The sequence below is a fragment of the Solea senegalensis genome, linkage group LG16, assembly GCF_019176455.1.
Source record: "Solea senegalensis isolate Sse05_10M linkage group LG16, IFAPA_SoseM_1, whole genome shotgun sequence".
Classification (NCBI taxonomy): domain Eukaryota; kingdom Metazoa; phylum Chordata; class Actinopteri; order Pleuronectiformes; family Soleidae; genus Solea; species Solea senegalensis.
Genome location: NC_058036.1, coordinates 21,277,192 through 21,291,499, shown reverse-complemented (window position 1 = coordinate 21,291,499; position 14,308 = coordinate 21,277,192). Strand labels below are relative to the sequence as shown.

General features: G+C 41.5%; 1 protein-coding gene across 7 annotated transcripts in view; it reads right to left on the bottom strand.

Annotated features, from left to right (window-relative positions):
- ralgapa1 (Ral GTPase activating protein catalytic subunit alpha 1) overlaps positions 1–14,308 on the bottom strand; it is a 53,144-nt gene that overhangs the window by 14,053 nt on the left and 24,783 nt on the right. For all 7 annotated transcript variants that reach the window (XM_044047552.1, XM_044047556.1, XM_044047558.1 and 4 more), the window contains 7 exons: positions 14,193–14,308; positions 13,253–13,377; positions 11,678–11,749; positions 11,300–11,423; positions 10,820–10,975; positions 7,351–7,509; positions 5,629–5,756 (listed from right to left, as the gene is read on the bottom strand). In XM_044047552.1, the coding sequence (XP_043903487.1) occupies positions 5,629–5,756; positions 7,351–7,509; positions 10,820–10,975; positions 11,300–11,423; positions 11,678–11,749; positions 13,253–13,377; positions 14,193–14,308 (880 nt within the window). The remainder of the gene's footprint in view (positions 1–5,628; positions 5,757–7,350; positions 7,510–10,819; positions 10,976–11,299; positions 11,424–11,677; positions 11,750–13,252; positions 13,378–14,192) is intronic.

Genomic DNA, 14,308 nt, shown 5'->3' with positions numbered 1-14,308 from the left:
ATCTGTCATTTCTTCAAAGGCTTACAGATTACTTACGGTTATCTTCATAGTAATTGTTTGGTCCATAAAATGTCAGAAAATTATAAATGATGTAAGTTCTCAAATGTCCAAACCAAAAAAGACACAGTTTTAATGATTTCTTTGTCATATGGAGCAAAGAAGACATAATATAATAATAATGATAATAACATAATATAATAAATAAATAAAACTGATACATATAAATAATGATAAATTATTACATACAGCAATAAATGACAAAATAAAAATACAATTTAAGCATCTCGTCTTTCATTTCGGTATTTTTTATGTATTTAATTTTTACATATATGTATGTATATACATATATGTTATCTATTACTCTGTCTTTTATTTCTATTTTATGTTGGCAGGTTTGGTTCTCGATGGTACTGGTGCTCTGAGGAGGTGAAGGATAACATGACCCCGTTTCAGCATCACAAAATGTCTTCAGTTTGTAAGGTTTTGCCCTCAAGTCTCCTCCATGGAGAGGAACACACACAGCAGACTGAAGCCTGACTGGGACAATAGAGTCTATTGTGGGAGCTGGCAGAAAGAAACCATGCAGGCCGCTAGGTGTTTGGCTGCTCCCGGTGTGTGTGTGTGGATAATAGCACTACATGCCCAGAGCTGCCATCATTTTACTGGGAACACAGTGTGAAAGAGAGGGACAGGCAGTGACAGAGACACCTACACACACACACACAGACACAGCATCGCTATCACGCTGAGCCATATGCTGACCCCAGCCTCAGTACAGCTATCTCTGCCAATCAACCACGAGAAGGGATACCCCACACACACACACACACTAATCCCAAGAGTTGGTACGGTATACAAACATACACAGAAACATAAACACCATGAAATGCTCCGATGTATATGAATAGATGTATACATTTGAAAATTCATCCACACATAAACACTTGCTGGCAGACCGTGTGAGCGGAGCAGCTTAGTATCTTTCCAACATTGTTCTCCAAAACCATAATCACCCAGGAGCAGATGGAGGACGGCCAAAGCTTAGTTTCCCTCTCTCTAACACGCATGCATGCACGCACACACACACACGCACGCATGCATGCACACACACACACACACACACACACACACACTCAGTTTCTATAATAAACTGACAGGGCTACATGTCTGTACTGCTCTCCCCGTTCTTTTCTCAAAGTCCAGGTGTGATTTCACACAGATTCTTGATGATTCAGTGACATCAGTTAAACACCAGTGGGGCAAATCAGCACGAATTTGGCAAAACAAAACATCAGGGGTGAACGATATGGGCAGAAATATTATCTCAATATGACGATAGCGATAATTAGAAAAATTACATTCTCAACTGATTAAGTCATTAATTGTTTCAACTGTAGCATTCAATTAAAAAATCCAAAGACTTCTAACTCTGGGTAAACATTCAGATGTTCTACTGTAAGATAGTACAAGCAAGAGCAAATATTAAAACCATTTAGGTTTCCTCATTTTATCATAACCAGAGGTCATGTGATCACATAGGCCTACTAGTGGTCATGTGACACTGAATCCCACTCACTGCTGCACGCATACAGGGAACGCGTGGAGTTTCAGTCTGCGTTTCATCGGTCATTAATTACTCAATAATGTCAATTTGCATATATTTGAAACAACAATCACACTATTATCATAAATGATATATATCTCAGCCACCTCTAATCCTAATAGTGGGGAATATTTCCCATCATCCCATCACCCATCGAAATTAATTATATTTAAGTGCATCAATATTTTCTTGCCCTCGTAACATTTAAGATGTGGGCTCGCCCTGAACAATCTGCTGGTGCTACAGGACAGATCCATTTCACACTTCAGTGACCATGAGTGAGTCAAAACAGGGGAAAAAAGTTTTAAATTACATTTCAGTGTGACACAGAAAGAGGAGTGTGTGTGTGTGTGTGTGTGTGCACGTGTGTGCGTGTGTGTGCGCACTGCTACTGCGGAGTCTTGGACTGCTTTTCTTCCTGCAATGAGCTGATATGAGAGATAGAGCTGTGCTTACACACAGCTGTACCAGCAGATTGGCACTCTCCCCTCTCTCTCTCTCTCCCTCTCTCGTGTCCATGTGTGTTTTGGGATGGCTCTAGTCATGGTGAATGAAAGATCAGAGAGACAGAGAGAAGGCAGATGGACAGCCCTGAGGGCCAGGAGACAGAGAGCAGGAGAGGAGAAGACAGACAGAGGGACAGACAGACAGAGAGAGACACTGACACACTTAGCCCTGCCAACCTTCTTTCCATCCATCTCTTTACCGATGTGATAGTGTGAGGACACTTGATGTTACAATGCAGCATTAACAAACGCCGCTGACACAGTCCCACAGCCTGATGCTGGCTGATCTTGAGGGGCCTTGCACACCGACACCTATCCGCCCCCTCCACCCCCTCCCCCATGTGTGGTTTGTGCTCTAATCTCCAGGAATGCCTGGAATAAAACTGTAAAAGCTATGTGTATTACCAATAAACCAAATCAAATTTTGTAGGACCCATGAAGCCTTGTGTTCTCTGGTAGAAAGACTAAAGAGAAGTTAAGACATATAATGACCATGATATGTCCTCAGAGATTAAGGAAATACTGGCTTAATGTTGTTAATGCCATCTCACGGGTTATGTCAAAATATGAGTGAATTAAAATACCCTGCAGTGACCAGGTCTACTTATTGTTAAAAAGGATTTAATGAAATAAAAATAAAGAAAAAACAGACTACTTGAGGTGGAAGGGAGACAGAGATGTCCTGAGATTAGAGTTATAGAGACGGCAGAAGAGCAAATACAGGGACATAATTAAAGAAGGACTCAGAAATGATGATAAGGGGAACAGAGTGACACAAGGAGCCACTACCAAGACACAGAGGGAAGCTGTGGTGGAGAGATTCAGATGCAGAGATGGAGGCAGAAAAAGAAAGAAAATAGGTGTAAGAGAAGTAGAGAGGGCAGAGTAGGGAGGGAGCGGCGAGGAGACAGAAGAACGAGAGGAGAGACGTGTGTGTAGGAGAGAGATGGGGAGTCAATAATGACTGATTACTGTAATTCAGCCTGTCAGAGACATCGAATTGCTGCTACCACCAATCAATACACACCAGGACACGGGCAGACACACACACACACACACACACACAAAAACACCTCCAAACGAGCAAGTGTGATGCTTGTGTGTCAGCGCTCGTCCTCACCTTCACACGCGCACACACACCCCCCCCACACACACACACAGCAGTGCACGTGAAGTGTAACGAAAACGTACAAACACAACTGTAGAGCCGTCGACATGTCTGCACACTCACTCCACGATGGCTGCAGTCACACAAAATGCGCACACAAGTTCAAACATGCAAGAAAAGTGCACACGCACACTCAAACACAATGGGGTCGGGAGGCATTAGATACGAGCCGGAGCCCCACACTGAGCAATCTCTTTAACAATCTCTCCATCTCACTGGGTGGACGTGGCAGAGCAAAATGGCTTCTTCTACCTCCCCTCGTCCAGACCCCCCCATCACCCCCACACACACACACACTTTTCTAGCTTCTGGGCCAGCATCACCTCCAATGCTCATATTATCTTTCTGAAAAGAGGAAAGTGGAAAGGAGTGGTGGGGGTGGTGGTGGTGGGGGGGGCGAAGAGAAATTCTAAGATGAAGAAAAAGCTGGACACACGGGGAGAAAGAGAAATAAGAGATACATTTCAAATAAGAGTAAGATGTAAGAGAGGGATGAAGGAGAGAAAGGTCAGAGAGAGGAGAGGAAGAAGGAGGGACTCCACGAGGAGAATCAAGAAGAGATACAGGGGACATCATGATGGAAGGAGGAAGGATTCAAGGATCCAATCCACTTGTTGCTGCTGCTGTTGTCTCATCCTTCAATGGAGAGGCTTTGCCACTTTTTGGGCACGGCCTTTCCACTTGCTGACACAGTGAAGTTCTATTGTTCATATATTAGTCTTGTCGTTAACCAGTTAAATCTGTAGTGCATAACGTTTGGTGTTTGTCGATCGGAGATGACCGAGGGAGCGCTTGAGTGTATACAGCTGCTCTGCTGAAACTTCTGACAGTTTTCCTAGACACATCTTTGTGTTCTCAGTCACAATCCAACCTGTTTGCAGCCAGATTTACTTCATTAGCTCAGCGTTGCTCTTGCCTTCCTCTTGACTGACATAACACATACGACTTCCTGTGTGCAGCACTGGAATGTCCCCGGGTGACATGAACTAGGCTTAACCAGCATTGTGTGAACTCATATGACAGTGGCTTGAATCTAAAAGGACATGGTTTATATTTAACAAAAAAACATCTGTAAATTACATTTTCTTCTATTGATTACCACTCAAAGCTGTTTTCACCCATTCACTCACACATTCACACAGCTCGTCTATGTGCGTCACAAATCTTTTGTGCCCATTCACAAGGTGTAGGAACAGCCATTAGGAGCAATATAGGGTTCAGTGTCTTAGTCAAGGGAACATCAGCATCAAACCCTTCAGATTGAAGGATGAACCACACTAGCACTGATCCAAATCCACCCCCTCAAGCATCAGATGTTTATAAAAAACAATTAAAAATCTGTCAAAACATGGGCCAGTAGCTACCTTGAAGAATTTATTTTGCTAATGAGATTACATTTTTATCATTTTCTTCACTATTGAGGGTACTCACTGAGGGTTTTGTCAGTTCCTCAGAAAAATAATGTGGCTCTTATTTTATGAAACTATTTTGACATGTCATGACATGCCTCTCCACAGTTTCTTAGAGTACTTTTTTCCCTTCTATTATTCTGTTATAGAAGGATAAAGTGGTAGAAGATGGATGGATGAACAGAAGCTTGTTGCCTGGCCTGTGTAGCAATGTTTCGCTTTGGAAATACAGCATGTGCACTCCACTGAGTGCCATTCTACTCAACTTTTCAGTGCATTAATACATAAATAAAAACAATTCTAGTGACCAAAGATATAGTCATGTGTGCACAGTGGGAGAAACATTCATTCAGTTAACGATGAACATGTAGTACATGTGTCGTGACTCTTCTGAGGGCTCCACGTGAGTGTAATCAACCGTCATGTCTATATGAAGAGAGCGTGTGTTTGTGTGCGTCAGTATCCATGTCTGAGTGTGAGACCAGAGAGCAAAACCCCTCATTTAGAAACAGCGCTAGAAAGGAGTCATCAATAAATATTGACCACCGGGCTTGTTCCAACCAAACGACCACTGCACTGAATCAAGCAGACAGGTTGTACGACACACACACACGCGCACAGACGCACACACACACACACACAAAATACATATACATTCACAGTCCGTCATACCTATATTTGCCTGACAAGCTCACACACACACACACACATAAAGCACTTTGGACCTAACTAAATACAGCGATCACACAAAAACCCCCCAAGGACATTGATTTGCCTTTCCTTACACTTCAGCTGAGCGATTCTCGCTGCCACACACATGAGCACACAACTGCCCGAGATGTGTCCTTCTGACAACTTAAAAGTAGAAAAACAAAGCCTAAACCGGCTGCTATTTAAGAGCTTGATTTACATACCTTTGCTTATTCGGAGCAGAAAGGATACAAATTCTGGTAGAGAGGAATGAGGGATTTCAGAGCTCGACTGGCATTGATAGCCGTGGCTCGGACCATGGTGGGCAATATCTTCATGTCCACGATGGCGCCGTCAAACAGCGGACCAAAGAAGGGCACCTGCAGACAAAAGAAATGATTAAAACAAATGAAACAAACAACAAATCACTCAGAAGTGCATTTAAAGTAAACTATGAACCTTCTGCCAACAGAAGACTCTCAAAGACAATCCAAGATATTTTTATGAAACAACAATCCCTTATCCCTTTCTGGCCTGAAGCGAAACAACTGGCAGGGCCGTTTTTGTTTAATGACATACTATTTGAGGCTCTGGGTTTCTGATTGAATTCACTGTTTTGCTTGTGGAATCCTCCAAAGAGAATAATGTCAGACTTTTGATTGGATTTATTTGCAGACCAGGTCTCCGAGCCATGCACTCTGTGACTGAACACAGTGCTTTCAGGACAACAACACAGAGAATCTCTTATCTAACTTGAGTTTGGATTCACCATAATTCGATATTTTGCTTGTAGAATGAATGAAACAGAATGACATTAGGCTATTAGTGCTGTGGTATCTATGTCATACAGAAAAAAAGGAGCATTTTATTGTGTTAGGTCTTGTTTGAAACAGAGTTATGATATCAGTGCTGTGGTATTAACGTCTGTGTGCTTCAGAGCGATACATTAAACAGAGCAGTAAGACTCAGGGCAAGACACGCTCGTGGATTGTTAGTCAATCTGGACGCACATCTGTCAAGTCTGGTAGCAAAACACTGTCTGCATGCTCCAACTTTTTATTCCACCCAACCAACTCTAGAGTCTCAAAATAAATATAGTTTATACAAAAAGGTTTCATTATGTATCTACAGTTTGATTAGTGCCATCAATTTTCTGCCAGGAAATGAACTGCCATCAAATTTTAACAGCAGATTAAGCAATTTATCAATCGAGAATCAAGTGAAGGCTTCCTAGTTTTCTCCTTATTAAACTTTAAAAGTAATTTAAAGACTGAATGGCCTTGAAATCTGGCTTTCAATGATATCTCATTTACTGGAATTGCATACTAAAGTCTAATAATAATGCAATTATTGAAAATAAATGTATAAAATCTGTATATTTATGTCACATCATCTGTGTTTAGACCAAATAATGACTCGTTTGGGTCTTTTTGCTGTACTACTTGACCACTGTGTGGCCCCAATGTTGAGGTAATTTATGATTATTCAGTGGTAACGCAGTTACTAGTTAATACTTCAGTTTCAATGTGGGGAAGGGATTTAGTTTGGACGTTCACTTGTGATTTCCCCCGCTGAGGACCATGAAAACTGGTACAAAAGTTCATGGTGATGTAAATAAATAGTCGTCTAATTCACAAGAGAGAACTGGCAAACCAAAAAAAAAAAACTCCACAGAGCCTGTGTTGATAATGGTGCTAAAAAATGACACTGGCATTTCAACAAAACACACTACAATTACATTTCTACAATGGGTTACATGTACAGTTATTTGTGATCAGCTCAGAGGGAGACAGAATTATCATTCTGGTATTTAATGATGAGTTCCAAAGCCTCGCTGTTTCAGAGCCACTTTCGCTCAATAACGACAATACTGTGGGAAACAGCGCTATGTGCATAGATGCTGAATAATTGCACAAAATATTGACAACAGGCACTTAACAGTCCACTATCGAAATGTTGCAGTTTTCCTTTTACCTCGGGCTTTTTGAGAATATGGATGGAGTACATGTGGTTCTTCATGGGGTAGATGATGATTAGCACATCTCCAAACTCAGTGGGGATGATTCCTCTGCGGTAGTCTCTGGAATGTTCCGACCAGACGATGTGGACCTCGTCATTGCCCAGGTGTCTCAGCTGCAGGAGTGGATCAGACATGTTAACGCTAAATACCTCACATTTATTTTTGTACAGTATAAACAACACAAAGCTGAGTCAATGACACACATGCACATGCAGGATTATGATTTTGTGTGTGTGTGTGTGTGTGTGTGATAGAGGTGGCCCTGGGGGGTGATGGAGTGAGTGTGAGAAGATGGAGAGTGGACATGAAGACAGAGTGAAGCTGTGGAAAGATGGAGTACGGGCTGGAAGACAGATGGGATCAACTCGATGCTGTTTGATGGTGTGTGTGCGTGTGTGTGTGTGTGGTTCACATTGGTCCGGTGAACTACAGTCTGGGCTGGTGACAGCTCCGTCATTAACCTTGATGTCTGCTAAAATACAAACACACTCACACACACACACACACACACACCTCCCTCCACTTGTCTGGCGTGTCGCACAGCTTCAGATGAATGTCGCTTTTGGCCTTGGCCCTGAGACCAACATAAGACATCTCCTTTCAAATGTCTCTTGAGCTGGATTTATGCGATTTGTCCTCTATCCAGGTTTTCAAAGTCACATGACATATTATCTACATAATGCAAAGGGCTTAATTATGTTCCAGTATGCAAAATCCCTGTGTGTATGTGTGTTTTTCTCCAGTTTTCTGCCACATGTCCAAAAAACATGCAGAGGTTATTAACTGTATACTCTAAATTGCCTGTAGGTCAGAGTGTGCGAGTACGTGGTTGTTTTGTATTTGTGTGTTTGCCCTGTAATTGACTAGTGACCCCACCTTTCACCCTATGTCAGCTCGGACTGGCACCATCCTCATGTAGAGGATAAAGCAGTAGACAATGGATGTCTATGCAACATTAAGCCTTACAAGAGCCTCAAGCTGAGACTGTCATATTTTTTCTTGGGTACTGTCAAACTGGGGTTGTTTGCAATGTTCTAGGGCCGAAACGATTACTCGATTAATCGATTATTAGAGTATTCTAAAGAATTAAAACATCGTCATTTCCAGGTTTGACAAACACTGATCAATATTTTTTCGACATTTTATGGATCAAACGATTACTTGATTAATCGAGAATATAATCGTCAGATTAATCGATTATGAAAATAATCGTTAGTTGCAGCCCTACTATGTTCACAAGATTTATCCATTTGAGCACTGCCTCTTCATTTTCGTGACGCGTTAACTTTAGGTTTGCAGAGAGCAGAAATAAATCAGAGTGTCCTTGCACACAACTTCCTGTGTCATAAATTCAAGTTTCAGTTGAAGTGGCACTTGACGAAGCGCAGAAAGTGAGTCAAAACAACCAGCTGAAGATGACCCTCTGGTTTTATTCTCAAAGAAACACACGTGTATAGTGATGCTAAAACGTAATGCCCTTAATGAGAGGCAGTCCGCTTACATCCAAGTCACTGGATGATGGTGGAGCACATCTCTCTATTTGTAGCATTTTGTGGGTGCTTGAAGATGTGAGAGGAAGGTGTGCATTTATCAAGTTCTACTGAATATAAATCCTTCTGAAGCACTTTCCTCCGACGCCTCTTGCAAAGACACACAACTCACGGAGCGACTGAGAAGTGAAGGGCCCTGCCACTATCACATTTGGAGCATAAGAGTTACGAGCTTTTAAGCAATATTTTCGGGGTGTCAGAACCACAACATGACAGCGTAATAAGGGGAAAGTGGAGTCTCACAGTCTGATGTCCTTTTCGGATCCTAATCACTCTTTTAATTCATGTTTAAACCTTCTAATCATCATGTTTCAGGCAGGTGTGGTATGAGAAGGACTAGAACACAGTGCAAATAATGAACATTGGACTAAATTCACCCTGCAGTGTGTTCTGTTGTGTGTGCGTGGCAGGAGAACAGATGATAAATGTCTGCCAGTATGAGCATACTGTGTGTACGTGTGTCAGTTTAAAGTCTTTGTGGACACATTTGCCAAACAGTGTTTGTAAGCCTGTGTGTGTGTGTGTGTGTGTGTGTGTGAACACGTCTGCTTCCGTGTCCCACTGGGCCTCAAATTTATAGTTGTGTGGTTATGTGTGCAGACTGATGTCAATGACGACCTGAGTGGATGTGTGTTCACATCATGTTAAGCAGTTTTACAGCATCCACACACACACACACACACACACACACACTGTGCGCGCGTGTATATGCGAGCATGCTTGTTTGATGGGGGCCATCAGCTGATCAGGGAGACGGATGGTGTCAGAGCAGGCACTGATAATCCAATCATGAGCCTGCAGCAACGTGATAGGTTGAGAAGCAGGAAGTATGATCTGATTAAAGGGACATTATGGCCATGTGCAGAGTGCCCAGTGCCTGGGGGTTGACAGGTGTGCGCACACACAAACACACGCAATAAACCTGCCTGCCTAGACACTGATACAAGCCCACACCGAGCACAAACAGAGATGTGATTGAATTATTAGAAACATGGGTGTACTGTGGAAACACCGACATCAAAAGATTGGTGTGTGTGTGTGTGTGTTTATGTACTTGCTGTGGTATAAGCTGTGATTAATGGTTAAAAACCAACAGGGATATTTGAGTGTGAAAGGCACACTTTGAAGTGTTGTAGGATCTTTGTTTTCATCCTTGGGGTGACCGTTCCTTTGCTGTTGCTGCTCCTAACCTCTGGGCATAACACGGCAACATTTATCTATAATTGTCTTTATAATAACTGAAGAACAAATCAACAAGCAGTATAATTCTTTCTTGTCATAACATCAGGTATTTGGACTAACCCTACGCACAAGACCCAGACTCTGAACTGAAGCTTCCTGATGTCTGGGGAAGTAATAATTGTTTAGACCTGGCATTGACATCAATCACATGCAGAAGTGCAGGTCTGAATGGTCCCAGTCCATCCTGAATGTGTCAAATCTCATCACACAAACCACATCTGGAGGTGGTTTTAGGACTAATGTGGTCACATTCATCAGCATATACAAATGCAGTCTTTCTTTAATCGCTGAAACACTCATTTATTTTTTTTGGGCCAATTCAATTTGTTTCTAAACACTTACTTCATGTTACAAGCAGACACGTCAGTACAATCAGACTTGTTAAAAACATAATTTTGACGACTTGTTCCACCTTATTTGGCAGAGATATTGATGTTGTGTGAAAATTACGGGGTTTTATGGTCATCAGGTCAACGGCGTGACCGTTTCTTTGCCTTTGCTGCTCCTAACCTCTGGAACTCTCTGTTGGGGTCTACATTTTTTCTACAGTGTGTCAGGGAGTTTTTGTGTATTGTGTATTTGAGTATAGGACAGCCCACTGATGCTCACAACACCTCTGTGTGTCTGTTACCTTCTTAGTGAGGTTGTGGTCCTGGTCGTGAGGCATGCGCGTGGAGACGTGGTAGATGACCTCGGTCGTAGAGGTAGCATAGTAAGGTGTGGTCTGGCCTGTGCTGCGATTCCTCTGGAGTCCTCCCATGAAGCCACAGTGAGTGGTCAAATCCACCTGTGTGTCAAATACACACACACACACACACACGATAACCTGAGTATTGCAAAGGCTAGAATAGGCAACATATCAGAAGTATGCACTGTGCCAATCTGTAGTTATATCTTATGTATTAATCACATACACTGTACATATATCAGTTGTTATTCATTAGAAACATTTATGTATATACATATATATATACATATATGTGTATGTATATATATATGTATATGTGTATATATATATATATATATACATATATATATATATATACATATATATATATATGAATCATAATTGCTGTGATTCAGAGTTTGATTTGGGTTGATGGGTTCCTACCTCCCAGCCCAGTCCAGAGACAAAGTCTTCATACGCCTGGCTGCCGGCTGTGTTGGTGAGTATGGAGTGTTTGTCTTCTTGGCCTTCAGCTACGTAAAACACTGCTATTTTATGGGTCTCACGACTACAGGAGAATACAGCACAAGGAAAACAACAGCAAAGGTTACATTTGCTTTCTATATTTCAGCTATTTCACATTTAATTAAGCATTTTTATTTATCTTTTGTAGAGGTACCCGAGATAGCAGTGATGTTAATAAAACTACTTGATTAAAAAATGTTTAATAGACTAGTCGAAAGGCAAAATAGTCGTTAGTTGAATCCTTAGTGGACAGAGAAAGAAAAGATGTGGTTCCACTTTATATACATTTTTTTTTACCATTGCCTTGAGTCCAGGTTCTTCAGTTCTCTGAGTAACTTCTCATTTTTCCTCAACAAGTGAAAGTTACTCCTGCAAGACACAAATATAGGCACGAGTTATCAGTCATTACTAACATGGTCACCATAACATTTTTTTGTATAGATTTTAACACTCAAAATGAGCTGGATTTTTTTTTCATTATGACTTGAGAAACATCCTTTCCCGTGTACTTGAATGTGCTGCAAAACAAAACAGTCTCACCCTTCCAACATTCCCTGAAAATAGGTTCAGCAAGTTTTTGCACACAGACAGAAACCTTGGCAGGGATTACAAAAGCCTTTCATGCAGATCAACTCGTCCAGGGAAGTTCAAAATGTCCCATGGACCCGCTGCCAACCATGGCACAAAAAAAGAAAAGAAAAAACACGAGTCGAGCAGTGCAGCTCAGAGTGGACTGATAATGACATATCATTCTTTTCACTCTTGGATAGAGGTAAAGGAGTGAGGGAGCAGGAGATGAAGACACAGAGAAAGAGACAGCAATTTGCTCTTTATTAAACTGATACTTGGTAATGGCCTCATTCTCTGCTCTCAAAGACTCCATTTACATCCTGGATTATAGGGGGAAAAAGCATGAAAGGACAAAGACACACACACACACACACACACACACACACACACTCGGGTGCGTCAGTATCCTCATGTTTGTAATGTGCTGTATGAATACCTGGAGAGACATAAGGGCACATTAACAGATGATTATCTCTATCTCTAACCTCTGTTCATTTTTTTTCCACATTCACTCACTTGTTTTGGTTCCATTTCGTTTTTGCTTTTTTTATTATTATTTTTCTGCATCTACATGTGCCCTTACTCGTCCTGCATTATGATGTGCCATCCATCATTCCCTTCTTCAACTACCGCCTTTTATTTTAACCACAAATGGGTTGAGTTTGATCAATAGCGTACTATGCTCATCTCTCCCTCTGTGTGTGTCTCACACACACGCACACACGAACCGTGTTAAAAAGTCTATTGTGCGGTCTGAATGAAGGCAGTGTAATTCTCTGGATAAAGCATAAGGAGCGATGAGTGTCCATTAGCTGTCCAGACACATTTAAAGTGATACCTTGACATGGTGTATTTTAGCCCAGAGTCATTGAGAAGATGTAATGGTGTGCCATGTGAAAGAAAACCTAATTAGCTCAAAGTACTGTCGCGTTTTTGGCTCATTTGCATTCAACATGCATTTGATTTGTTAGAGGGAACAAAAATTTATAAAGGACTTCCCACCCACTCCATGTGTTAATTATCCAGCCAAACCTCAGGCATAAAACACACAAACACATCTTTTCGGCTTTTTTTTCCCCCTTTAAAAATGTAAAAGCAAAAGGAATAATAATACAGAAAAAGTGAGCAGATGTAATGAAAGCTGCAGAAGTGATATAAAGACCAGAAAAGCTCTTAAGAATATGGGATAACATGGTCCAGCAGATCTGCTGTGCCCTTGCCAGCTTGAATACAGGATATCATTAAAGCATTGTTTGTTTTTATAGATATTTCTAACAGAGTCCGGTCTGTGCGAGGTCTCACCTCTTCTCCCAGGAGTTGAGACCCAGTATGTTGATCAGGAGTCTGCAGTAGTAAAAGGCAGATTGTGGAGTCTGGGTGTCCGGTTCAGTCTGCTGCACTGCCCTCATGTTCAACTCCTCACCTCTCTGAAACATTCAAGATTTCACTTTCATACAAAGAACTGCACTGGAAAATAAAAATCATGGAAACTGAGCAAAGAACTCGATATATTTTAACATATACACCTATATATAACATGGTCACATGTATCTATAATTGTCTTTATAATAACTGAAGAACAAATCAACAAGCAGTATAATTCTTTCTAGTCATAACATCAGGTATTTGGACTAACCCTACACACAAGACCCAGACTCTGAACTGAAGCCGCTAAACTGAGTGGATCAGTGTAATTTAAATCTGTGCTATGTCAACAAGTCCATGGAGACTGGAACAATAGAACAAATTCTCATAATTATTTGTGTCAAATCAAAAAAAAGGCAGCTTCCTGATGTTTGGGGAAGTAATAATTGTTTAGACCTGGCATTGACATCAGTCATGTGCAGAAGTGCAGGTCACATTCAGTCCATCCTGAATGTGTCAAATATACAAATGCAGTCAATTGGATTAGAGACCGCCTCTTCAGCTGATGTCCTCTGACGCGCTGCAGTTTCTTTATTTTTCTTAATCCTAGTCAGCGCTGAAACGCTGATTTATTGTTATGTTATGTCACAAGCAGACACGTCTGTACTGTCAGACATGACGTCAGTGTGCATTTAACTAAAGGGCAAGGGAAGACAGATCCAGCATAAATGTGCAGGTGTGAACAGGTGTCCACAGATCCTTGGGATCTCTCAGGACAGATGTGAACACCAGGTCTAAATGGAGCCAACGAAAGACTAAATATTATTATCATTATTATTATTACAATAAAAGAACTGGACTATGGGACACTACGCACATGAAGGACAAACTCTCTCTCCGCAGCACTCTGCTTGAGGATGGCATTGATCACATCATTTTCCTGCTTCTCTGAAACACAAACTGGAGGAGCGGCCGGGATGTTGAGCGGCGTCC